The sequence below is a fragment of the Pteropus vampyrus genome, unplaced genomic scaffold (assembly GCF_000151845.1).
Source record: "Pteropus vampyrus isolate Shadow unplaced genomic scaffold, Pvam_2.0 Scaffold123, whole genome shotgun sequence".
In the NCBI taxonomy this organism is placed as follows: Eukaryota; Metazoa; Chordata; class Mammalia; order Chiroptera; family Pteropodidae; genus Pteropus; species Pteropus vampyrus.
Genome location: NW_011888904.1, coordinates 4,931,319 through 4,959,292, shown reverse-complemented (window position 1 = coordinate 4,959,292; position 27,974 = coordinate 4,931,319). Strand labels below are relative to the sequence as shown.

Genomic DNA, 27,974 nt, shown 5'->3' with positions numbered 1-27,974 from the left:
ATCTTTTGTTGAAAATGTTAACAGATACTTTTATTCATGCCCTCCCTAGTAGGTTCTGTTTATCTTATGGCTCTGCTCCCAGCAGTGTTCCTTGCTTTGGGAGAGCTGGTTACATTTCTGAATGGATTTACAGCAGACAAAAAAGACTAAAAGTGAAGTGCTATTGGTCTGCCAGAGCTATGTGCTCCAGACACTTGTTATTGTCGTTGCTTTGTTTATTTGGAATTCCGAAAAGGCTTGGCTGGGAGGACCAAGAGCCATGGTCTGTAGGCTAAGACCACTGAGTTTCAGAATCAACCCTAGAGCAGGGGAGGATGTGGCTGAGGATGTCACTCACGGAGGAGACAGAGCCCTGTGTGTCTGTGTGAAGGAGTGGAGGGCACTCCATGTTCCCTGCCTCATTCTGATTGTTGGAAATCTAGTTGAAGTGTGTCCTGTGCCTCTCAGGCTGTAGCTCAGGAGCCCTGCACACCATTTAGAGAAGTTTCACATTCAATGTGGTATCAGAGCAACAGGGCATCTGAATTAGCAATGTCGGCGGGAGGGTCAAATTGGTTGAGCCCAAGGTCCACCTCACAGGATTCACACATTCTGGCATGGAATGGAGTAAGCTGTTGTGAATACCCACAGGCCTAAGAGGCAAGGGGCATTTGAATCTGAGAGGACCAGGAGGCTAGAAGAAGCCTGAAATCAGGACAAAAACATTGGCATCAGTTACAGAAAATAGGGTGGCAGTCGCTCCATTGGATGAATTCTGCTCTCTGTATTTCCCTGAAACCGTCTCCTCTCCTCCAGCATTCTTCCAAACATATTTAGGGACATGCTGCTGCTCAACGACTAGGCAGGAAGTGGCAGGGCATGGGCTTTTGCCATCTTGCTTCTGAGATTAGACCAGTGCGCTCTGGAGAACAGTGCATGCTGGGCACTGCAGCTTTGTGTTCACTCCATCTTTATAGCAGTGGGGGTGTGGGGAGATGCCAGTTCATTGGAGCTCAGGAGCGCTTGTAGAAAGCCTGCTAACTTGGGATTGGACTCAGTGCTGCACACACTGACAGGTCTCAAGCTGAAGCTCTGAACAGTGGGCCAAGAGCAAGCCATACTTCCATTTGATGAATATCGAATGTATATAGATCTTGCCCCACTTAACAGCAAACGGGGATAGATAGGTGCCAGACGTGGGTGAGTGGTGGGGTGAAATGGGTAAAGGGGGTCAAAAGCCACAAAGTTCCAGTTATAAAATAAAAAAAAATCATGGGGATATAATGTATAGCATGGGGACTATAATTAATAAGACCACATTGCATGTTTGAAAGTTGCTTAGAGAGAACTTAAAAAGTTCTCATCATAAGAAAAAGTTTTGTAACTATGTACAGTGATACATGTTAAATAGACTTATTGTGGTGATCATTTTGCAATATATACAAAAGTAAAATCATCATGTTGTATATCTGAAACTAATATAATGTTATAGGTGAATTATACCTTAATTTAAAAAAAGAGTGAATAGGGAGAAATAATCTCCTATCACATGGGGTCTTGGGAAAAATACTCCTATTTTAGACTAGCATAGTACCATTGTACTTTTTTTGTACCCCTTGTACCAGTATGAATTTTAGATTTGTAAAATTATTCAATAATGTCCATCTTTCCTATTAGATGGGCAGTATATACAAGTTCTATAAGAGCAGAGATCCCATCTGCTTTTGCTTAATGTTATATTACAAGCACCTATTATCAAACCCGGCACGTAGTAAATATTTAATAGATATTCATGGAATCAATGGATGAACTACTGAAGATACTTCAGAGATTATCAGGAGAAGAGGAAGAAAGAGCATAGAAACTTGCCTACATTTTCTAACACATTGGTGTCTCACATCCCCGATTATATTGAATACAGGGTTGACAACAAATCATTTAGCATGTAAGTCGTAGGAACTATGTCTCTTTTTATAAACTTCACGAAATCCAGCATAGTTCTAGGCACCTAGCAAATGAAGAGAATAATTGAAAACTGGGGCTTTATGTGTCTCATGAGTCAGGAAACTTATAAATCATAATTTGCAATAAGAGCATTCTATATTTTCAATGCAACAAGAATAAAAAAGGAACCTTGAGTTGGAGTATTAAGATCCACGATATACATAGGAAAGACTTCTTACAGGAAACATTTGTGAAGCACAAGAAATCTGGAAGTCAAGAGGAACTTTGGGAGAGTTTTACTTATGTCCCCACTTCTGATCTGAGAGCTGCAATAGTTGTCCGTTTAAATATTAATGATGGGCACGTGGAAGCATGGCTCCTACAATAGTTCCATGTGGAGAAATCAACACAGAGAGCTTTAAAAAAGAAAAGGATGGTGAAAAGGATGGTGAAAAGACATAAAAACACATTATCTGCATCTGATTGGTAATCCCACTGCTTCCTCAATATATATTCTCAACCTCTTATCAAACATTTCTAAAAGAGGACTGCTCTTTTGTCTGTGTATGGCAAGACAATGCATTGGAAGAGAGTATTTAAGAATTATTATGTTGTGTGATGTTGAGAATGCTTGAATACTTTCCTGTTTTCAAAACTTAACCAGCGTTGGGATTCTTTTGTTGTAACTTGTCTACTGTGATGTTCAAGAAACAAGGTAACCTGACCTCAAATCAGTTCCTGGTCTTTGTTTTAGTGGGAAAATGATGAAAATCTTATCCCATACAAACAAGTACAAGCAGTTGGCATGAGTTCATCAGTGCTGTTTTTGACAGCAGAAGGGGGGATATCTAAGGAATTCTTACGCTCAGTTTCCTCAAAGTACATTCCGATTCAATCACCAGCTCTTAATTCTAGATCATGTCTTCCATCAAATCCCCACTCTAAATAGAATACAAAATACAAAGAAATATGAAGAGTTTGTTGTTGCTTTTTTTTCTCTCTCCATATCAAGATCCCCAACGGAAAATTTCAATGGAGAAAGTCATTCAGCTGTTGCAAATGTGTTCTTAATTCAGCTGCGAAGACCATTCCTTCAGGAAACAACCGTTTCTTTAGGAAAAGAAAAGATGGTGAAATGATTTCTCCTTAACATGCTTTATTCAAACTGGACTTTTCCTAATGAAGATATTTATCTGCAGTTTCCATGTTCAACCCATTTCCTTGCTAGAACCAACTGAGCAGATGAGGTGTTTAAGACTGCCATGAATATTGGTAAATAATAAGAAGAATAATAATGGAGGCTAATACATTGTGCTTTGTATGTTGTTCTAAATGTTTTAAAATATTACTTTTCTTAATTCTCATCATAACTCTATGAGGTAGACGATATTATTATCTCCACATTTCATAGATGAGGAAATTGAGGCACAGAGAGGTCAAATAACTTGATCAAGTTCACACGGCTAGTATATAGCAAGGCTGAGATTAGAAACTAGCGTGGCTCTAAATCCATACCCTTAATCATAACTCTCTAGCTTATACTTCCATGTACTTAAAAATATATATAGGTTGGTATTAGGCCATGAAGCACTTTAGTTCTGTATGCTCAATAGTGCACAGACATGTGCACGCACACATACACACATGCAGGCACTAAGAAGAGGCAAGGATTTAGAGCATGCCCCTGATAAAAGGTATCATCTTTTCACAATGGAACAAGAATTCCTCAATTTTTTAGCCAACAATTTCCCAAAAAGAATATGATAGAATACCTATGACATGTCATCATTGAATGAGGCAATTTTCTCATCACTTTGGCTATGAATCTGCCTTTTTTTCTAGTATAATACAAATGCCATCAGTGCAAATTGATCTATATATGTCAAATATTATCTTATACTTCAAAAAGAAGTTTCTGACAGAATCGAATAGTTAATTTCAAGAGTTCACAAAACAAGATTCTTGTGGTCTCTTTCTCCAATAGATGTTGCAAAAATACCAAAGGCTGACAGCTATCTACTTGTCTTGATGTCATGGTTTTAATTCTAAGTGTAGATTTTATTTAAATTAATTAATATCACAGGGTTATTATGTAACTCATAGAAAAAGTTGTAAAAAACATTTTATAAATTGTGAGCTCTATATAGATATTAATTACCATTATTTTTATAACTGAGAGAAGTAGATGTCCTCAGTATTTTAAGTTGATTGTAAAATTATTTTTAAAACAGAGAAAAGTGACAAGAACCCTATAATTTTAACAACTTCAAATAAAAATTTGTCTCTATATGTTATTTATTCTTTATATTAATAAAGCACCTTTTACAATATGATGAGCTGGTGGTTTTTGAAAAATGCTCTATACTTGTCATTATAACTGCTCACCACAATAAGTTAAAATGAAGGATAAATACTCAATAAAGATGGTGGGTAATTCACTAGAAAACCCCTGAATATTTTTTACAAATGAAAGAACAAACAAATACATCTCTACTTCCCCAGAACATAAAATGACATAATTTCTTGATGACATGGTTGTATCGTACGTAATAGGAGTGTCCTCTTTCTCAGGACAGCATCTCTGCTTTCTCTCTCAGCTATTTGACTCTCTTTCACTCCTGCTAGCCTTTAAATATCTGATTCTCAGTTCTAGGAAGTGTGGATCCAAGTGCTGATTAATAGAGACAAAAATCCTGAAACCTTGCCAGAAGCAATGATAATTTTACAATAAAATGCATGGAGGATGTGGATGCAGACTAGTCCAGGAAGTATGCTCTAGATTAATAAACTCAATGTGAGGGTTCCTTACCTACCAAGGAATCTAAAAACAAGCATATCGAAGCCTAGAGGGCGCCAAATAATTGCCCTCAAATTCTGCCCTTTTGGATGCTTGTTTTTAAGTTTCTGAATCCAGCCCCATTCCAGATCAGCACCAAGCCCCGATGGGCTGCTGCCTGCCCTGCTGACGACTAACAGATACGGACCTGGTGGTGCTCTTGCTCTCTGCTTGATGCATTTCCTAATCACTTCTAGTATGCTCTAATGTAATAATTTAAATGATTTCTAGAACGCACACTACTTTTTTTCATTATAGGAAACTTTGAATTCACCCTTCCTTAATTGTTGGGAGTCATTTCCAATGTTCAGATAGTATTTTTGCTCCTTGCTGCGACAAATTTTGTTATGTGTGCAATATCTTACATAGCAAAAATATTTTTTTTTAAAAAGTCCTTGAAATATACTTGTTTTCTTAAATTTTTACAGCAGTGAATCTCAACTCAGGGTAATCCTGCTCAAAGGGGACAGTTTTCAATGTTTGGAGACATTTTTGATTGTCACTAGTCAGGGAAGAGAGTGCTATTAGCATCTGGCAGGTAGAGGCCAGGGATCTTACTAAACATCCTATAATGTATAGGACAGTTCTCCACCCCTATACAGAAAAGAGGTTGAGAAACTCTGCTTTAGAGCAAATAAATTCATTTTGGTGCCAAGAATTTGCACTGGCTAATCTGCAAAATGCTAGAGAAAACAGCAGTCTACTCAGTCCTTTTATTTGAGTCCAGTCTCCAAACATTTCCAAGGGAGGGCCCTTGGTAAAGGATCATTAGAGTCTCGTGTGACTAAATAACTTTCCTCTTGATAATTAGAGTGACCTCTAGAGTTCTGGGTCAGGAGTCTTGTTTGGATCCGAAATGTTCTGGTTCACTGAGGATGACATTCAGAGGGAAGATCTGTTCTCTGTACTGATCAGAGCCACCGAAAGCAGCCTCACCACAACTTCTTCAGACCTGAGCGGAGGATGATCCCTGGCTATGCCTTTTGGGTCAACCAAGCTCCTGGTTTCAGCATCCCACCTCTCCCTACATCCTTGATCCCCACATGCAGGGCCAAAATCCTGATCCCTAGTAGGAAGTACCAAACATCTTAGTCTCAAAGTCTGGTGGCTTGGCTACTCATGGAGTCCAAAAACTGAGGTCCTGTTTTTTTCCCCCCAAGATGCATTCTGGCTTCTCCTTCTGATCTATATACTTGAGCTGCAACTCTGCTTCCTGTTGCTGAGTTTTAGAAATATCTTCACCTGCTCATAGGCCCATGCCCTGACTTGCTCTTGACATTTTTTCTTTGAAGGTCTAGCTTCTTTCCTCAGCATTAAAGTTGGGTGCCTAGGCACTTGGGCACTGCAAGTTATTTTTAGACTGTCCAGCCAGGCTCGACTTCCTTGGTCAGCACATGTAGCTGATCTAGTTCACTGGAAATCTGGTTGGCTGGGGTGGTCCCTGTCCTGCTATGACATCACTGCCAACTTTAGGCAATTCTCATGGTAGAACAGCTTCTCCCTCCTCATTTAAAATTGCGTCTCTTCTTCCACAAACTCACAATTTCCCTTCTTCTCTATAGCACTTATCTTCTCATGAACATTGTAATTTATTTATTTTGCTTGATGCCCGGCTTTTTCCACTAGAATATAAACTCAATGAGGGCAAATCTCTTCCTGCTTGGTCCACTAATATGTCCTTAACATCTTAATCAGTGCCTAGTGTATGGTATATGCCCAACAAATTATTCATTGAAGGTTGAATGAATGTGATCAGTCCTCCAGTTTGTAATTTAATTATAATAAGTAAATGCAAGCAGAAGTGGACTGATTGAATCAAATAAAGTCTCTTCGGATAAAGTACAATTAAATGACTTTCAAAATTGAGAAGGATTCTCCAGTTCTTGAAAAGGCTAACATTAAGCTTGTCTCAGGGTATCAATTCTTACAACCATAAAACACTGTGACCTTTGAAATTGCATTTAAAATATTCATGCTTCATTTAGATCACACTTAATTTATAGCAATTAATTAGTGTTACATGAATTAACTATTTACCCTGGCACTTTCTATTCTGTCCAGTGCTACTAAATCCTTAGAACTGACTGAAATGGAATAAAGCTTGCTTGGAATTTAATTAAATTTTGATTAGAAGTAATAATGGAACAACTATGTGATTCCAACTGAAAAGGCTGTAACAAAAAACTTCTGGATGACAGGCTATTTTAGATGCTAATAGACAGTCTAATCTTGGTATATTTGGATCGGTTTTTTTCTTTAACTCGAAAGAAACTAGTTATTCAGGAAAAGGTTAATTTCCTTTGCTTCTGTATGTTAAACATCCCCTAAACTCTCAGAATTCTAATGCTTTTTATTCATTATCTTTCAATATTAAATCAAAAATTGCTATTTAATAATTGATATTTACATGAATATATTTATTCAAGTATATTTGTGAATGAAAAGAATTGAACTTATCCTCGTAAATTTGGGGGGAAATGTGACTTCCTTATTTTGCTTTGCTGCTGAAAAAGGATTTCAGGGGTTTATCTCTCTTGAGAACTTAAATCTGTATATCGTTCAGTTTCACGAAATACCAAAAGAAATGGTGTAAGATGGGAAGGAGAGGGAAGAAATGAGGAAAGTGAGAAGTCCAAATATGTCTTACATTTTGTTTTTATAAAATATCGGTCAAAATTGTTAGATCAGCCAACTCTTTTCCTCCGTTTGCATATCATGGATACACAACTTAAGAAATTACACAATGGTTTAGAAATGGGTAGAGGAGTTTACCTATGAGGGTTTATACCTAAAGCATAGGAGGTGGGACATCCTTCTTATAATGATAATCTGGGGGAAAAAAAATACATTGTTGGATTTGTGAACCAGAGGATCTCAATCCTCTCTGTCAAGGTCAACACAATTAGCATTTATCTACAGGAGGAGATGGTTTAATTTGAATATTTTCCCCTTGACTTTGCTATTCTTGCCATTTTTTAGTTTAAAATTAAATTTGGATCTGTGGCATGGGGCAAGAGGCTATCTGTTGAAGTCTATGTCACACAGACTAGAGGAGACAGGAAATTTGGGAGCTAAAGTGCCAATTTCAGTTCTGCTTTCTACATTGAAGACTACGTTAAAGAAGTTGGCCATCCTTCTGGATAGCCTTTATTTTGCCATCCCGCTCTTAAAAAAGGTAATGTTTAACTCTTTTTCTGACTTTAAAATTCTACACATTCATGATAAAAAATTGGAAAATACAGAATAGAAAATAAAAAATAAAAAATTTACCCATTATCCTACAACTCAAAAGTGACAACAGTTAATATTTAGTGTATTTCCCTTAAATATTTTGTATGAGATACACACACACAAATAGATATATACACACCACATACACACACTTATATAATTTGTCCTTTTTATTTTGAAATAATTATAGATTCATAGTGTCTCGACTTTTTCACATAACACAATATCTTGAATATTTTCCCTTTTATTAACAATTCTTAAAAATACCATTTTCTTAGGTTGCAACTTATGGTGGCAGTGTTATTTTTTTAAATGTATTATCAGATAATTCTAATTTATATTATGATAAAGTAATTTTAGTCCATAAAAATTAATCTATATCTCTGATCATTTCCTTAGGATAGATTATTTGAAGTGGAATTTTGGGTTTAAAAGGACAGTTATTTTTAAAACTATTGAAATGTACTGTCAAATTGCTATGCAGAAAGGTTAATTAACTTAGTTTCACCAGAAATCTATTAGAATCCCAAGTTTTTTCTCATCCTTGAAAGCATAAAGCATTATTTTGTTAAAAAATATTTTGCTAATTCATTGGTCATTTTTTGTAATGTGAAGCTGATTGTTTTTGTCGGGAAATCCTATTTGTAATGGATTCTAGAATAATGACATAAACTGTAAGAGAAAAGTCATGCCATTTCAGCTCAGTTAGAATAGTTTGCTGAAAGTTATCATTTTCTAATGCCAATTGCATAGTATGTATTTTGGTAGCTATTGGGCTAGAAAAAAGGACTGTTAAGCTATTTACAAATAACATCTTTAATATATTTTTGATTACTATCTTATTTTACCTTAATTTTTTCAAAGGTAAAATCTCCATTGAAAAGATCTTTAAGTAGTACTTTTTTTCTTTTATGAAAAAAAATTAATTCAGAGTACTTAGTTACCCTTCTTTAGGTAAACAAACACCTCCTGTATCTCCAATTCCCCTATATGAAAAGTCAGAATAGACTTCTCTGACTTTCTCTTAGAAACTGCCTTTAATTTCCTAGAAATAATATGAAGGGTAGTAATACATTTAATTAAACAGGAGGCAAATGAATATTTAAGAATTGGCATTTATGAAAGCAATTTTAGGAAAATCCGTGATTTAACAGAGTTTATCTTTGCTCCCCCCCAAAAATTTATTGAAAACCTACTATGTGCCGGGCATTTTGCAATATGCTGTTGATACAAAGTGAAAAAGATACAGTCCCTGCCCTCCAAGGGATCACAAATTAATTTGAGTAATAGACTTAAGTAATTACAGTAATGTGGTAAGTGCCTATAAAAGGCATAGGTATAAGGCTCAGTGGGGGCCTGGAAGAGGAGGTAGCTGGCTGTCTGAATTGGCGCAGAGGTAAAGTATAAGCACCATTCCAAAGGATGAGTAGGATGTGTCAGCTTTAATGGTGAGAGGGTGGCAATGGGATATTCTGGGTAAAAAGAACAGCACATGAACAGGAATGGAGGCAAGGCACCAACTGTTAAAAACACTAGGAATGCCTTAAAAGATTTTAAGCAGTGAAATGACTTCATCATATTTTTCCTCCAGAAAGATCTGCAAAATGGTCAATAAATGGTATTTTTGCGGGGCTGGAGTGAATGGCGCCAAGACAAGAAATGGAGAGACCACTTAAAGGGGTAAGAAAATTTAATGTCCTAAACCCGTGGCTGTTAAACTTTGGTGTGCCTTAGAATCACCTGGATGACTTGTTATATGACACAGATTATCAGGCTCTATCTGCAGATTTTCTGATTCAATAGGTATGGGATGAGGCCCAAGAATTTACATTTCTAACAAGTTCCCAGATGGCTTAGGGTGACGTCCTCGTTTTTGATTTAAGCAACTGTGTAGATCCTGGTGCCACAAAACAGAAGACAGAAAGCATGAAGCAAGTGCTTCTTTACCCAGCAATCCCCCTTCCCTTTGGATGCTGTTTCCCCTAATTCTCCAAGGCTGACTCGTTTCCCACTGACTGTCTTCCACTTCTAGCGTCCCTTCCTTATAAGCAGCCTCTCAGGCTGTTGAACTCTAACTAATCTCATTTGAATGTCCCTGGTTTATGCTCCTAGGATCCAGTTCCCTGTTAGCTTATAATAGAGCCAAATGAACCGATGTGTTATTGATTCTGAACATGGAAATTTGATGCTTCTCCAAGGGTGATACATTTCCACTTTAATAGTGGTCTTCCTGAAACCACGCCTCAGACCAATGCAGTGAACACAAGTGGGAATTTCATGTATCACAACAGACAACATGCAAGATTCATTCCTGGCTGGAAGAGTCTTCTGATGTCTCTCAGTGAACAAAGACTTGCCCTGACAATACATACAGGCAGGCCTAACATACCTGACAGGTGCCAGTTAAAATTTCCATTTTTTGGACTCTGCCCCAGCTAAGGTGGTTCACAAACAGGTATGACTTATCTTTACCAAGGAAAAATAATGGTGACTTTCAAAGATACTTCCATTTAGTTGTAATCTGATAACCTTCTACTTTGAATAATTGACTTTAATTACATGTGCAGGAAACAGATCAGACCGTGGTCATAAACTCTTTTTCCCTGAATTGAATTATGTATGTGTGTGGGTATGCATTCTTCCTCTCTCTCCCCCGCCCCCACCCATCAGGAAATGTTACTGTATCCTATTTTATATCAGATTCTTTATCTGCACAGGGTTTTGAGTGGATTAAATAAAATAATGTATGTAAAGTGTCTAATCCAGTGTCCTGTATAATAAATATTCTCTTCTCTCTTTTTTTCTCTTTGATGATTTGTTACCTAGCCACCATGCTGAGAAATGACTAAATTCTGAATGTCTTTGAAAAGCACCTCTGCTTGGAATGAGTAAACCAATCAGCAGGGACATCATTTTGACCAGGGCATACCCACATGAACTGACTGCAGATTTCCACAGGTCATTCTGCAAATAACATTGGGAATTGCCAAAGACTACTTTTTCTGCTTTCAAATTAGATTTTCTTAGGCTTCCCACTCTACTACTTCCCTCATTCTCACTACAATCACAGAAGTTATTGCATATTTGATTTTGCTGTCATCATTTGCTCATGACTTGAGGAAATTCAACCCTTACTACAACAGGAAAAAAAGAACTAAAGGTAACCAAAAGAGTTGAGAGCATGCTGTATTCTGGCCCTCACTTTCTCAGCTGTCAGTTCTATATGTTCTAAGTAGTATCATGGCTTGTTTTAATTCCAGCCATGTTCATACTTTGGGAGTTTTATCCTGGTTCCCATGAAGATTTGATCAGTAGGTATTTGAAGGATCACTTTAGAATACTGTAATAGTTATTTACTGAGTACTTACTGTGTAGGAATTCTGCAAGATCTATATATAGTCTACCTACACCCATGCGCACATTCATTCTCATACTTACAATCATTACCCATATCCCCCAGGAATTTTTATAGAAGCCCTAGAAGGAAGGATGCAGAACACGCCTTAACTACTCCTTGTCATGAACACTAATAAAACTATTTGTTTCCAACTTTGGAAAGGTATTATTTTCAAGAACCTGATGAATTAGACTTCTTACACTTTGTTAAGTTCCCTGCATAATGAAATTACTAGATGGGAAAACTTTGTCAGAAAATTTGATTATCCCTAAATTCATTTTCTTGGTATCCCTTCCTTCCCCCAAACTTTGCCTGACTCCCCTAAATGGTACATGGCAATATCCAGTTAATATTAAAATATATGTCCAGAGGGCATCTCAGATAAATATTGTGTGCTCTTGTACTCACCTATGAATCTTATGATCCTTCGGAGTAAGGGGTTCAGGTAACAGCATTCTCCGGTTAGAATTGTTTTCTCCTGGGCAATCAGAGATTCTCTGGTTGACTTGATGAAATACATGGAAATCTCCCCAATAAAAATCTGGAGAAGGAATGTTTAAGAAATGTCAAGTTGGAGAGCTCTCTGATAAAAAGAGACCAGTGACTTAAAAAAAACAAACTACAACAAGAAAAAATAAGGCTCCACAATCTTTTGAAAAGGTAGCATGTTGGAGAGATGTGGAGTTAAATAATAGTTTGCATGGAATGCTTCAAAGAATTAGAGAAAGCAATAATTGATCATTTCAGATAGATTTCAGGCTATACCATTAAATTCTAAGGTCATAAAAATATAAGTTGAAATAATAAATTGTAATAGAACTTATAATGTGGTTCATTAATGCTGGGATTGAATTTTTTTTAACCTAATGTGTAAGTTGCAATGATAAGGAATGACAGGGACAGCCAATACGCTCAACAAGGCATTGTATGCTCACATCGCAGTAAATTATTACTTCATTATATGGCAATGCTACCATTATTTACATGATAAATCATTTATTTGAACATGTTTGCCTGAGCTATATTTATCCTGCTCTGAACTGGCTGACTGTCTTGACCTTTCTTTATGACTGGCAGGTCTCTCTTGTTATCTTGAACTAATACATGTATGTTACCATTTAAATCATGATGCCTTTGCATAGATCGTAAGCTCCCTGATGACAGGGAACTTACGTCTTATATTTCTTCATTGTGCTTACAGTACCTGGAACAGTGTATTCCCATTTAAAATAAGAAACTAGCATGAGGCAAGTTGTCACCAACTCTGAGACTGTCACAATTGAAGACTGAGAACCATCAAAGAAGAATAAAAAATTAACCTGGGTGTCAGGCACTTTATCATAGTATTTTCCATGTTTGGAAGGTCCCTAGTGTAGGTATTATTACTCTGCTCTTCTGGGGAAGAATGAAAGTTCAGTGACGTCGAGTAACTTACCCTTCGGAGCATACGACTGGTATGTGGTGGCACTGGGATTGGTACCCGAGACATCTGGGTGCCAGAGTCCACACTTCCCACCATATCATACACCATTTTTATTTTCCTAATTTCAATATTTCCCCCAGAAGAATTTGATCTTGTAGATGCTCTTCTTTTGTACATCCTGTGGTTTTACATAAACTCTATCAATGTTTTAAGAATTCCCATGCCTTATAATCCTCCTGTCATTATGGAATATCTGTTTAGATGAATAAAGATGACAATATCGTGAATGGCACATGGGTGATGGAAATCAAACTACAGAATTTAAAAACCAGAATCATTGATAGCTATTTGGCCTTTCCTTTTATGAATGAGTAAACCGAAGCTCTCGGTGACTTGGCCACACATAGCCAGACAGTGCTTGAAAGCAGCTCTAGAATGGGGCTTATAAACAGGTGCTGTCATCCTGATCATAGAGGTAAGACATCTGAGGCAGAATCAGGTTAAAATAAATAAGGCCTTCAGAGCTAGTGAGCCACAAACCCAGCTCTGAAGCCAGGGAAGCCTGGGTCCAGAGCCCTCTCTCTTAATCACTACACTTTTCCTTAGTAGTGACTCGGTAAAAATGTGTGTTGAATTTGTGTTTAATTTTGAGAAGACAGAAAACAAAACAAGTTAAATGCAATGTTCTTTAAACACTGCAAAACTCATGGGATAGTGAAGTACAAAATAGAATAGTGTAGTGGAAACAGAACTATAGGCAAGTCAGAATGGGTTGGGGAGTCAGTGGAAACAGAATTCCGGGCTAGACAGCCAAACGGTGGGCCAGAATGAATCACCTTGTCAGCTGCTGTTTAGGTACAGTAGTGCAGCAGTAGAAATATTTTGTGCCTAACAGCCCTTGGAATCGACAGTGAGTTAATGAGTTTCACATTATAAAAATATTTGAATAGCTTCAAGAACTCAGCCCTCCCTCTTTGCTCATAAGGTGCCAAGGGGCTTTGTTTGCCCCTACTGTACATGATGGAACTACATTACTCTTCTTTATCTTAGTGAACAGATGGGGAAAAATTCACACATGCTCAGGTACATGAAATAGTGTTGCCTTGAAGGAGCTTTCGCTCGTCCCACAGACCAGCTTAGGCATTCTTATTATACATGAATCTCTTACCTTGTGTTTCTCCTTTCTCGTTCTTATCACAAATAATTACATATTATTATTGTTATTCTTTTTCATGGAATGTCGTGCCTCTCTTATTCTCTGTGGTATCCCATGGGCCTAACCCAATGGAAGGGACACAGTAGTTAATCAATGTTGAATGAATTAAGCATATCGGATTAATGAAGGCCTTTTGGAATATAGGTTTAATGAGGAAGACCATAAAGAAAGAAAAATGATTTCTATTATTTATCCTTCGAGACCTGCTGAAAATGTCACTGCTCTTTCCAAAGCCTTTGCCAAGTCCCCTCGGGAAAAGGTAGACCCAGCGTCATCATCCCTCCCACAGCACATTATACAGATCTCTATCCTGACATCTATCCAATTAATTACAGTTACTGTTTGTATGTCCCTCTTTATTTGACTATGGCGTCCTTATGGGAAGGACTTTTTCCTCCCTTGTATAGTGCCTAGAAAAAACTGGTATGTAGTAGGCTCGGTCAATATTTATCGAATGAATAAAAGATTGAATCTTTAGAAGACCCTCTTATGGATGGAAAGAACTCTCTGATCTTAATTTCTCTGAAGATAAACACTGCAGGAAATTTCCACTATGGACCAGACAGCATGCAGTTGTTGGTAAATTGCTTAAGATAAATAAAAAAACAAGGACTAAGCAACACAAAGTGAACGTTCCCTGTTATACTAAATTCCTTTGTATACTCATTGCACATTCAACAGCTTTGCAGAGGGTGTACCCACTCTGCCAGGACTTTTTCTAGCACTGCATCTCCATATAGCTGTGACAGGTGTACAGTCGGGGTGGTGGGAGGGAATGCAAACAAACTGATAAATATATCATGAAATGACATCTGATTTGAAAGGAAATCAGAGAAATGCGATGGAGAGCGATAAACACATGAAAATAAACAAGAAAAGAAATAAACATTGCTTGCCTCAGCAATTTCAGAAGCCCAAAACATTCTTACACTATAGGAAAGAGCTGTGCAAATTCTAGAAGTTTTACATTCAGTGAAGCCTTCCTTCTATTCACACAAGAGGGCATAAAAGCAAGACGATGCATAAGAAAAATCTATACATGATCTTCTTGTTCAAAAATACACACGTGTGTGCACACATGTACACACACAAAAATTGAAATAAAATCACACCAAGGCATACCAGACCAAACAGAAGACAAAAGGGTACGGGGCTCAAATAAATCCATAAGTAAAATGTCCTAAGATTCTCATGTCAAAGATGATTAGCAGTAAAGAATTATTACTACCAGCAAATCACAACTGAGGTATGAAGCATAAAAGAAAAAAATCAGAGCAAGGATATATGCTAACCTATGTATCTAGTTACTGACCGAATGCCTGGAATATATTAAGTGATAATGAATGTTTACATAAGGAAGAAAGAAAGGAAGGGAGAGAGGAAGGGGTTCATTTTATAACTAAAACATAGGAAGATATTCCTGGTTTTCAGTTAAGAGTGATAGACATAAACATTGCTGATGAAACAATCCAGATCCCAGTGAGTGGACTTCATAGATATTCATTATCCTGCATTTTATTGACCATATATAGGGTTCTATTTCTCCATTCTCTGGGTCTTACGGTCCCATACAGGGCCTGAATCTGCTTGAAGAGAGGGAGAGGGAGGCTAGATAAGGGGAAGGGGTCTCCTTTCCTGCCAGGCCTCCAGCCCACACTGGATGCCATTTTGCGCATTGTGGCAGATTTATGACTCTGGTTTTGGCAGTGGCTGGGGTCCTCCATCTGTACCTTTGCCATGCACACTCTGCCTCTATCTACTACTCTGTTCAGAGAGCAGCTGGGGCATGTAGGACTTGCCATGTGTTTGGCCCTGGCTGCCCTGCCTATTATGGCCTTTCTCATTGTTAGCTAACAAACATCATATCACTCATAGCAAATGAGAATACCCTCTGGTAAGAAATGACTAAGGCCAAACTCTAGATCTGGCAATGAACGAACTGTGAATGGATTCCATTAGTGCATTTCTCATCCCCCAGCTATGCCAGCTATAATCCCAAGTGACACAAGACATTTAGATAATAGTAAATATATTTTAAGTAATTGTTCTACCTTGATAAAGTTGTCTTTAAAATACGGAAACCTAAATAGCAAATATATAAACAAATAACCCTGAAACATAGTACATTAGTTTGGTGTGTTATCTTTTACATTTCATTTCTTCACAATGTTTTACAGGATATCTGGTAAGTGATAAATAAGGCATATACGTGCAAAATACTTAGGGAATAGTTTTTAGATTTCAAAATATAAACAGTCTGCAGAAGAAAATAGTGCAATTTCACATTGTCAGGGAGATTCACTGCATGTTATATGTGGTTGTCATTATAAAGGGCATCTATAATTACTAGAATATATTCACACATATGCTAGTTGTGGCAGTATCAAAGTCAGTACTGTTTCTTGAGTGTGGGCTATAAAGCTGGAATCCCAGCTCTCTTCCTCGTGATGTGTGACTTTGGGCAAGTACTTGGATCTTTTTGAGTCTCGGTTTTTCCTTCTCTCTTTTTTTTCTTCATGATTTTGAACATGGGAGTAATAACTGTATTAGAAAATTGTTGACAGTATTATAAAATGTATGCCAAAGCACCTATAGAGGTGCTCAAGGAATGTTTGTTGCCTTAATTTCTTGGTCTATCTAGGCAAGAATATGTGTTGGAATTGATTAAAAAAAAAAATCATTGTCCCTAGTCCTGGAGTAAGGAAACATGGTGTGACTCTAGCTCGGCACTGCCCCAAGCGGGTGTTTGAACTTGAACCAGTTGATTGACCTCTCTGGGCCTCAGTTTCATGTCTGTTGTACTAAAGACCTCTCAGGTGCTTTTTTAGCTCCGACATCTTTGCCTTCATGAGAGAAGCTGACAAGAGAAGACTGATTAAGGGAAACTGAAATTATATAACTGAGCTTCACTCTCAGTCCCATCAGTTAAGGTCTCTGTGGCCAGCGTGGTTTCTTGTAACGTTTCTTCCTTCAGCTTTCATTCACTTTTAAAAGCCCATGGGAATTTGCCCTCACCAGGAATCTTTCCTTAAAGCCAAGAGGACACAGATTTACTCCAGAGTCATCAGATCTGTTGATATTTGTCACTTGGGTTCTTAAAGGACAGCAGAGGCTTGCAGCCCCCTCTCTGGGTTTTGCTTTGAGGAAGAAGAGAGGGTTCTTTGCATACTTCTCAATATTAGTATATTAGTGTCTGCGTGGCTTCAGAGCTTTCAGTCCCAGGGATTTTTAGATGTTTCCAATACTCTTCCTGGGAATTTTCCACAGGCGTGAATGTTTCCAAGAAAGGCAGACATGATTTTTGTTGTAGATTGTTTAAAAGTGACCCAGGAGAGTTTAAATGTGTAGGCTGCTGTCTGCATGCTCTGCTTCCATCTTTCCTGATGAGTGCCGTTGACTACCCAGGTCTGCAAAGAGGGTCTGGTCCTCTCATTTGCTGAGTTTCGGTTGGTTCAAGAACCCTTGACTTCTGCTTTATTGCACTTAAGTGTAAATAAAGGAATTTAGCTCTAGATACTTCCTATGCCTTTCAAAGCTCAAGGCTTCGATAGAATCAAGATCATTGGGATGATGGTATTTTGAAAAGCATTCAGGAACTGATATAATAAATGTTTTGTGGATTGGAGCCTCTCTTCTAGTTTTAATCTAGGGGCTGAATCCATCCATTTAAAAGGTCATCTTAATTTGACACTTGTTATAAAATGTAGTACCAACATGGTACACTGTTTCCAAAGCATGGTAAGTAGTCTCTTTTTTTTTTTCCCCCCTGGACAGTGGATATAAGAGAAATGGGAAATCAAAATGAGCTAGCTAAAACAATGCTCTCAGTAAAAGATAAAATGCATTGTTTGTGATCACCAAATAAATTGATCATCATGTCTTTCTGGGTAGACAAGAGTGGGATGAGTAATTCAAGAAATGAATAATCAAAGCTTCTAACATAATCACCTAGTTACCAATCATTAGAAGGGGCATCTCAAAGGTGGGAATAAGCGAATCTCTCTGTAGGATGAAGTCAGGGGCAAAAACAATCTGTAATGGAATCTGGAGCCCTCTTTTGAAGTATTGACAAAAAATGGGGACGTGGATATTTTTCTTGAAGTTTTTAAAAAGTCCATAACAATTAATGGGAATCTCCAGGAAAAAACTGTAAATTATAAATACTAAATACATCAGCAATAAAGAAAATGTGCTCATAGTAAAAAAAAACAAAAAAAAAAAACCAAAAAACAAAAAACAAATATACAAAGAAGTCATGTGATAACATACGAAAGGAAATGATGTGAATTATGAAGTGCTAAAAGGAGTTTCACCAGATGAGATTGCTCAGAGCCTGGAAGAGGCAGATTATGAGGCAGGACAAGGTCCTATAATGTCTCCTCTGCTTCAGCAGCTGTGTTCTCATCAGCCAGCCCGCAGACTTGCATTTATTGAGTCCACTCTGTGATCCACACTGTGCTTTGGCTTTCATAGTCACTGTAAGAACATATAGCCCAGAAACCCCCGAAGTGAAGATTCACAATTTCCTCCAGACTGTCCCTTTCCATCAAATTGTGTTGGTCTCTTCCTTTCTGGGGAAATTCTAGATGAGTCTTGTATGTGTGCGTGCAAACTGTGAGCTGTTTCAATTCTCTTGGGCAGAACAGTCAAATGTTCTGCAGCTTCGATACTAAATACTCCCCTGTTACTTTGTTGTGAGACCAAGAAAAAGGCTTAATAGTCATTTTCTCATGCCTTGCGGCGCTGGAGCTGAGATAAAATAAGGATAAATCAGATTCTCTGCTGAGTTAAATCCTCTTATCCAAACAGGCTCTCTGCCTTTGACCACGAGTATCTGAGTTTATGGAGGGGGCCTGAGGCAGTAGTCAGCCAGGATTCCCACACTGGTCAGAATGCACCCTGTAGACTTGGAAATATGAGCCACCACTTTTGGCTAAGCGGTTCTGGACACAAGTCCCCCAAGCTATAACCTTTCCTAAAGATCTGGGACAACAGTAGTTTGTCCCTGCAAAGTTTATCCCATGTGGCCTTGCTTTTTAACATGATGCTGATATTTTCTGACAACAAAGCACAAAAAGGAGAAATAGGAAATGACAGGTCAAATGCACAGCAGTCTTTTCTCTCCTGCCTTTCTGTGCGTCCCTGCAGCTGTGAGTGGAGTTGTTAATATCCACGGAGACACACGGCAGTGTAAAGCGCTGGGTTTTCCTATGGCTAATGTGCTTGAGAATGCACAGAAAACCAAGGACAAGTCCAGGTTGAGCTGCTTTTTAAAAAATTGCCCTGAGTTAGTGCTACACAAGGGACCCCAGAGGAGTCTTGCCTTCCTTTTACTCCAGGGAAAACAGGAAACAGGTTTAAGGAGGAATAAAAAACAAAAACAAAAAACTGTGCAGTTCTGTGGAAACACTTAACCAGGCACAGAGATGTAATATTGAACTCCAGAAAGAAAGTTGAGACCTGGGAGTTGAAAATCTGACATTGGAGCCTTTTGGTCAGATTTTTTTTTTTTTTTTTTTTTTTTTTTTTTAAGCTCTCATGGAACATTGGAACTGGAAAGATCCTGGAGATCATTTTGCCCAACTCTTCCTTTTATTTACAGATAAGAAATTGAACCCATAGAAGGCTGACTTACTAGAGGTTACAACATTACTGAAGGCAAAGCCATACCTGGGATCTCTGTCTCTCTTGATAGATCAAACGTGAGATAGAATGATTCTGCAGTATGATGAGGATGAAGGATGCACACTCGGAAGCAGAGGCCATGCTGAATTAGCCACTCGGGATCTGTGTCTCTGTGGCCCCATTAAGGCTGTTCTTGCCAAGCCGCCCCTCCCTCGGATGGGGCAGAAGAAATGAACATAGCTCCTTGCTCCCAGGAAATGAAACTGAGCATCAGGAGAGTTCTGCTTTCTATCTTAATGCTGCTCACTTATTTTCATGTCTTCAGGGAAAGATCAAGCACCATCAACAGGGTTCAAAGGCCTCCTGGCTTTCTGCCATTAAACCACCAGCTATAATTAGCCTTGGTTCCTAGCAGTGCCCCTCATTCAGGGAAAAAATAAAAGTGGAACCAAATGGGAGGCTATCTGCCCAGTCACGTATAGAACTAGCTGGGACCTTCGGCAAATCATTTGATGACCTAGTTAAACCTCAATGTTCTCAACTCAGAAATGAAGGGAATTGGATTGCATAGTTTCTCCATGTTGTTTGGGATGTCTCTTTTCTATTTTGGTCACATTTTCACCCAGAGAAAGGCATAGAAAGGCTGAATCAGGGTTCCATGCTTGAGAGCTAGAGCAGAACTGTAGGTTCTTAATACTCAGGTCACTGTCAGTTGACCATATCCTCTTGGCTTCCCATTGGAGCATCTGAACACTATGTCAATTTGTGTCATGTTGGGAAAGGAATCAATGGAAGAAAAATGACCAAAATTTGTAGCCAGGAGAAGAGTTTCTGCTGAAAATCTTACTATAAGAGATCTATAATTTTTGCCCAGAGAGAAGAGAAAATTCTTCACAAAGTTATGTTTTTCTATTTTTGTGTTTGGCTATGTGCGTCTGTTTATTAGAATTGCCATTTTCTAGTTTTATTAAAGATCTTTTCATAATTATCGCCAGAAGAACTGGAGTATACAATTTGTTTTAAAAATATATCTTTTGATTTGAAAATAATATGCATTCATGTAGAGTGGGAAAGAAATGTATAAAAGTATTAAAGAGAAGAAAATATTAACTGTACCATTAGTATTCAGAGTTGGTCGCTGTAAATTTTAGTTTATTTTTTACTGGTCTTTTTATACATAATTATATATTTGGGATTATACTTGCAATACATATAAGGTATCTTCTTAAGGTCTATTAAATATTCAGACCTACTGACAATCACATGCTCCATTTGGCATTGGTCCACTTAGAAGGAACCACAGCTTGCCAACAGGGTAGTGTCATATGCTCCTCTTTAGCACATGTCCGGCAGTGGTCTAGCAGAGCATTACGGCTCAGGTGCAAGGAGACCACAGACATGATAATGAATGCAGAAGCCACCCTGGCTTAAAAGCTTCATGCCCTACAGGAGTCAATATATGGTGTAGCAACTCCATAGGCAAAGCTTTCGAGTTCTCAAAATGGACATGCCAAGTTTCCAGAGTCACTGCACTTGCAAGTCTTAGCCTGGAACCTCCTTGTGTAATTACAGCTCTCTGGGTCCAAATGGAATTAACCAATCAGGGATTAATTTTGCCCAGTAACATAGATACATATCATCTTTTTCTTTTACTAGGAAAACAGAGCCAGAAAATTGAGAAGTTTAAATTCTCTTGCAGAAGGGGAAAAAGATTTCCTTTGCCATACTACACACAATTTTTAGCTTTGAAAAAATCTTAACAGTAAATCACAAGCATGTTTCATTGCTATTAAAGGTGTTTCAAAAATATAACTGCCTCATAAAGTATTTACACAATCCACTAATATTGTATATTTAGCTAGTTCCAAGTTTTTCACTATTAAAACTATTGCTGAGATAAAAATCCCTTTACACAAATCTTTGTATTTATATAAAACTCTAATCAGTTTCCTTAACAGAAATTCAGGAAATGGAATTAATGACTGAGTTTAAAGTTGATAAAACTTTTAATACATGGTTAACAAGCTGCTCTTTAGAAAAAACAGGAAATCTATACTTTGACTAGAATTGTGTGAAAGTATTTGCCCTTTCAACAACACGGGCTATGCTTCTTTAAAACATTTGCCAATTTTACATGGGGAAATTGCTGTGTTTTTTAAAATGACTTTTCTTTGATAACTGATGAGTTAAGAAATGTTTAAAGCACACAATCAATTTAATGTTTTGTTACTTGCCTATTCTTGTCCACCCCCTCTTTTTATTTTGGGAAGCTCATCTTTTTAATTATTAATTTTTAAATTATTTACATTTGAGTCTCAAAAAAAAAAGTTTGATGGCACAAACTTTTTTCGCAGTTTTTATTTACTTTTTCTTTTGACAGAAATGCTCATTTTTAGGTAGACGAATCTATCAATCCTTTTCTATATGCTTGCATCAACATTCCTAAGTGAGACTCTTGTTGCTACTGAGAGCGCTCTTGTGGGTGTGTATGTAGACTTTCTAAATGTTGGAGGAGATCAATATTTTTCTGACTTCGTAATATGCATTTCATGCTTTCTATTTGTTTTTAGGCTCTGGAACATTTTATTTAGTTATGAATTTTCTACTCTTTAACAGTTTGAAGGAATTTATAGCATAGCTGTATGCCCTCAGTAACATTTTGTGAGATAAATTTTAGACATCTTTAAAATTTTATTCCATTGTTATTCATCTATTCAGCTTTTCTACACCCTTTTAAGGTATTGTTAGTAAATTATCTTGTCATAGAATATGTTTTCTTGAGATGTAAGCTTTTATGGGCACAGATTTGTATATCCAATTTAAATAAAAATACAGTGTAGACTTTTAAAGGTTTATGCGTTTTTGCTTATATATTCTTTTTTTTTTCTCAACGTGTTTTACTTTTGCCTTTCTTATATTAGACTAGCCAGGAGGTTGTACATTTTACTTTTCAAAGAATAGGCTCCTGACTTTACATATCAATTCTATTATTTTCTGATTCACTAATTTTTTATTCATAATTTTAATTAATTCATTTCCCTTGCTTTCCTTAGTTTTTTTTTTTTTTTTAGTGGAAAAAATCTCTATAATAACAATAAGTAATAATAGGAGAACCTAGGTAATGATATTTCTGGGGTCTGGGAAGAAGAGAGGAAAGTATTAGTAAGTCAATAGATCACTCAGAAATTCATGTCTGAATATATAAAAAAATGATATGCTTATGAGACAAGAAGAAACCAGATTCCAGACTAAGCCCACTGCCTCCAGGTAGAGCCACCATTAAACCATTTCAGACAGAACCCAATGTCACCTCCTGGTTTTGTCTGTGGAGTATAGTCTGTCACTTTTTAAGGTACATGGAAGGGTGTCTTTTATGCTTTCTCTTATTCCTGGCTGGTGAGAAAGGATATGGTAAAGGATATAAGAGGGATATAGAGATCAGCTTTCCTCTGGGAGAGGGCACATCTCCCATCACTCTGAGGAGGAGGTGTTACCAGGGTTCTCAGTGGAATCTCGTTCTCTCTTCAGGTGGAGGAAGTTGGTCTGTGACCCTGAAGAGGGCAAAAAACAGTTTCCAGCCAGGTTCTTTGTTTCCCTACTTTTAACCACTTAGTACATGCCAGACACTGTGCTAAGTCACGTCTATGAATCATCTTATTTAAGTCTCATGACAACTCTATGAAATAGTCAAATTATTTCCATTTTTCATGGGGGTAGGGAACAACAGAGTGACTTGCTTAAAGTCGCACCAGCCAGGACGTAAATCCAGGTATGTCAGACTGCAAAGCTTGTGTTTTTAACCACTCTGATACATCATGTTTTATCAGTGCTGACTTTAATCCCGACAGCACAGTCTTGTCATTTAAGGGGAAGCGTGCTGAGCCTGGGATCAATGATCAAAATGAACTTAAAGCAATAGGATTCATTACTTCTTAAAAGTCTATATTTTTCATCTTTAAAGCAAGCAAAAATTTTGTGAAGAAAACTATACTCGAGCTGAATGTCTGAGGAATTAGTATATTCCTTGGCATGTCAGTATTTTTCTCATTGCTCGAAAAAAGAGGGGAGAGGGAGAGGACAGGTGGGGGAGGATGGACAGTTGAGGGAGGCATTTATTAGAAGAAAAAGGGAGAAATGATCACTGAGATGACATCCAGGCAATTTGACCTTGTAGCATGTTTAGACACAGAAATGTTTATTTTAAACCCTCACACACACAGTCATTTTTAAAATTAAAACGTCTAAGTGTTATATCACTTCACCAGAGAATACAGATACGTGAGCTTTATGCTTGGAAATAGTCTCCCTAAAGGATTGTCTGGCCAATTTTTTGTTGCTTCACGAGAGAGAAGAATGAAATAAATGAAGGTAAAGTTACAACCTAATTGAATGTGATGTAATGAGAACAGAGCAAGAGCTATCAAGAATGAATCACAGCAAACTTCAGGTCAAGTGATTTCTCTCATCTCCGGCCTCTCTGAAAGTTCAATCAAAACAGCAGGTGATACAGGCCTGGGGGATTCTAGTCCACTCTAATCTGAGGCCTTATATCAGCACTGGCATTTATATTCAAGACCTCTTCTTAATATTCATGACATTAGCATGTTAGCCAACCATGCCTGTTGATTTATGATATTCATACATGCTTTATATATATATAAGTTCAGATACCAAAAAGCAAAATCCACTTATAAAAGACAAGACAAGCTCCACTCACTCTGTTTTGGCTGAAACAGGATTCCCCTGATAAGGTTGCTGGTGAATGCCCAGGAAGAGAAGAAAGAGGAGAAAAGGCAAACAAGAAATGTTGTTCAGTATCCGACAATAAAGAAGGAAGTCTATTTCTGTACTTACAATAGCAGTTGGGGTGGCAGCCAGCACACAATAGAGCACCAGAGGGGTGATGAAGCTTTCTTCCTCTGTCCCCGGGTAAGGCTTCATTAAGTCTCCATCCTGACAGAAGAATCCTTGGATATGCACCTGAAAAGTGTCAGTGCATTCGAAGTAGTAGGCAAGCAGCACTGTCCCAGCCATGATGACAAGCTGAAAATACAGCATGGCCATACAGAGACATTAGCAGGGCTTTGGAGCAGCGCTTGCCCCTCAGAGCACAGTCCCTCCATCACCCCGGCAGCTCTCCTGGTATGGGTATTGGCAAGTGCGTGAGTGCCTGGCTCACCAAGCTCTGGGCTCAGGGAGTGTGTGTTTGCTTGTCTGCCTTATAACATCTGTTATCTAAGCCTTCCAGCAAATAATGAACAGCTTCCATGTGAGAGGCAGACCACAGCAAAGCTCGCAGAGAGACCCAGCTTCTCCTGCCACCCTCTCAGAGGATACATGAGAACCAAGACAATCTTTCCATTCAAGTCAGAGGTGAAAAGTCAAAGGTCAGTGGCATAAGAATTAGTACGATATGAATGTGAGATCTGTTCGTGAGAAATTTCATAAAATACTAGAGATAGACTTACCTTAATATAAAAAAATTAGAGGCACATAAATCATGAACAAATGAATGAATGAACAGAAAATATAAAGCTTAGAAAAGTCAAGGGACATTTTCAGAACCACACCCTAAATTATTGAAATTATTTTGAAAACAGTACAGGTATCCTACATCACTCGTAACTTTTATCCTTTCCCAAAAAAACTTTGCCTTTATTCCAAAATGTTTTCCACCAGTAAATCTCTGCTGACGATCACATCTTATTATAGATATACATCCTCCATAAGGTTTAGACATAAAAAGGGATGAATTACCCTTTAATTTTGACTCAGAAATGTCCTAGATACTCAGCAAGGTTTAGGTGTTGTTTTTAACAGCTATGAGGCATGGAGGGGATATGGAAAGGCCAACATTATTTTTCTCATTCACATTTGGAAGACACTGAAAGACCAAGATAAGATGGTGATAAAGGTAGATAGAAAATAGGTCTTTGGGGTTATGAAATTACGGAAAATTAAGCTGAAAGAGATCTTAGAGACCTTCCAGTTGAACACCTTGGTTTCATAGGTGAGAAAACCGACGCCCAGCAAGGACAACTGACTACTGCTACATCATCCAGCAAGTAAACAAAATGTGTGTTTAGATAGCATCAACAATGCAGGAAAACTCAAATGAAGAATGAATATTTTTAAATGTTGATTTGCTTAAAAATATCAATGTAATCGTCATGGGAAAAATTCAGAACTTGGGAGAATGTCTTTGTACATCTTTTATGGCTTAAAATTGGTTTTATTTGCAGGAGAAGAATACAAATCAAAGCAAATGTAAAATGTTAATGTTAAAATTTGGGGAATCTAGGCAAATGGCATTTGAGAATTCTTTGTACCAAAAAAAGTGGTTTTATTTGGAAGTACATATGGGCAATGAGGGGGAAGCCATAATCTTTTCAGGTTTTATAAAGGTTTAGAAATTACATTTCTAATTCCAGCCTTGGAATGACTAACTTAAGGTCATAATGAGTTAATGTTAAAGCCAGAACTAGAAACCCACATTTTCTGGTCCCCAGGGGAAAAAACACCTATATCAAGGCATCAGAATTGTACCCCATACAAAAAGATGAAGATTTATGGGGATACAATAACTCTAATGCAGAGAAGCACTGGTTGGCATTTTTAGCCATTTTTCAATTCATTTCTTTAGCCACCATATTGAAGCAGAGCCTTAAACTCTGCCCTCCTTTACCCTACTCTCTGGAACCAGGCACAGCCTCTATATCTGAAATATCACCTCTGCAATTCCTCCTCACCACAGCCAAGAGCATAATTTCCTTTAAGGGTCATTTGGATTAAGAATCCTCCCCCCATCCTTCCATTTTCCCTATTTTAATGCCTTTCCTCTCTGGCTCTGAAGGCTTGAGTATCACTGCTTGGAGTATGTCTCAAGCACAAACTCCTAACCATCCTGTGACATAGGTCTTCACTTTTTGCCATTTACATCATCACCTTTCTTTAGGTAGGACACAAATCATTCTGTCCTTTCACTATCCTTCATACGTGACTTGTTTCTGGCTCTGCGAGGATTATATTTTTCTATTATCTGGCATTTTCTGCTCTTCTTCCCAAGTGGACCTTCTGTCACAACTTCTAACCATCCAGTAAGCTTTGGATACTCCCACGTGTGTCTCTGTGCCTAAAGTTTATTGGCACCATGTGTAAATCACTGATGCTCATGCCAGCCATCTCTGCTGTTTCAAGCATTTGGTTTACTTCTTTTCTTTTGAGCAATAGAGAAGAGACTTGGATAAATATGTTTCCTATAATAATGAGAGATAGTTGCTCCAAAACCACTCCTGCTAATGGATAATCTTGTCAGCAACTAGTTTAGAAAGTCAAGACATGCAGTTTCTATATCTTTTCTGCTTTACTCATCAGCTGAGCTTCCCTAATCAGAAGGAATGTAGCCAGCTGATCTGAATGTTTTGGGGCTGAGATAACACTAGGGTTCCAACAGTTTTGGGGCTCTGCCTCTAGGGTTGTCTGTCTCCTGCACAGAGGTGATCTGGGATTTCTGTGTATCTTATCCATGTGGCTGGAAACACATTTGTCCCTCTTCTGGCATCATCAGCCCTTAGGAGATATCTTCTGGGAGAAAGGCAGAATCTATGCAGGCCTTTTAGAAAAAACAAGAACAAAACTGCATCTGGCTTCCTCTATTGAGGAAGAATATTATATTTTATTGCGTGCCTTTGTGCTTCCACTTCCACTTAAAAAAGGGAAAGGTGAAAGTGAAATAAGCAAAAGCAAAAACGCATATATGGTGTACATATGTAAAAGGACTCAACAGAAAAGAGAATAGAAACTTTTAGAACGTAGAACTACCTTAACATCGAATGCATCAAAATCAACAATAACGACAACAGAAGAGCCAAGGTCATATGGCCAAATTTCAAATCTTGAATAGCTCCCTGACCAATTTAATCCTGGAAGCAGCATTCAAAGATAATTGAATGAATGAGTTAATGAATTAATTGCAGGGCATAAAGTAAAGAACGGAGGACCTTGGAGACTCAGGGTGGGAGGTAGGTGGGAACTTCAGCACCCTATGAGACAGAACTGGTCCAACAGCCTGAGTCACCTTGCCTTTGCTCCTTCGTGAGTAGCCAGCAACCCCTCCCTGTCATTTTTTTGAGCAATACTCAAAACTCCCTGGAGAATCTCCAATAATACCAGTCAGAGATGCACAGAAGCAAAAATAGAACAATTCAGATCTTGATTTCTAGATTTCTTTTCTATTAAATATCCTCTTGTGACCACATATTAAAAAGAAGCTTATGCATTTACTGCAGGAACAGAAACACCATGTTGATCCTTCTTCTGCCTT

General features: G+C 37.9%; 1 protein-coding gene across 3 annotated transcripts in view; it reads right to left on the bottom strand.

Moving 5' to 3' along the window:
• The window catches only part of PLPPR1 (phospholipid phosphatase related 1), a 228,048-nt gene that overhangs the window by 17,695 nt on the left and 182,379 nt on the right, over positions 1 to 27,974 (bottom strand). For all 3 annotated transcript variants that reach the window (XM_011366273.1, XM_011366275.1, XM_011366274.1), the window contains 2 exons: positions 24,506 to 24,694; positions 11,796 to 11,928 (listed from right to left, as the gene is read on the bottom strand). In XM_011366273.1, the coding sequence (XP_011364575.1) occupies positions 11,796 to 11,928; positions 24,506 to 24,694 (322 nt within the window). The remainder of the gene's footprint in view (positions 1 to 11,795; positions 11,929 to 24,505; positions 24,695 to 27,974) is intronic.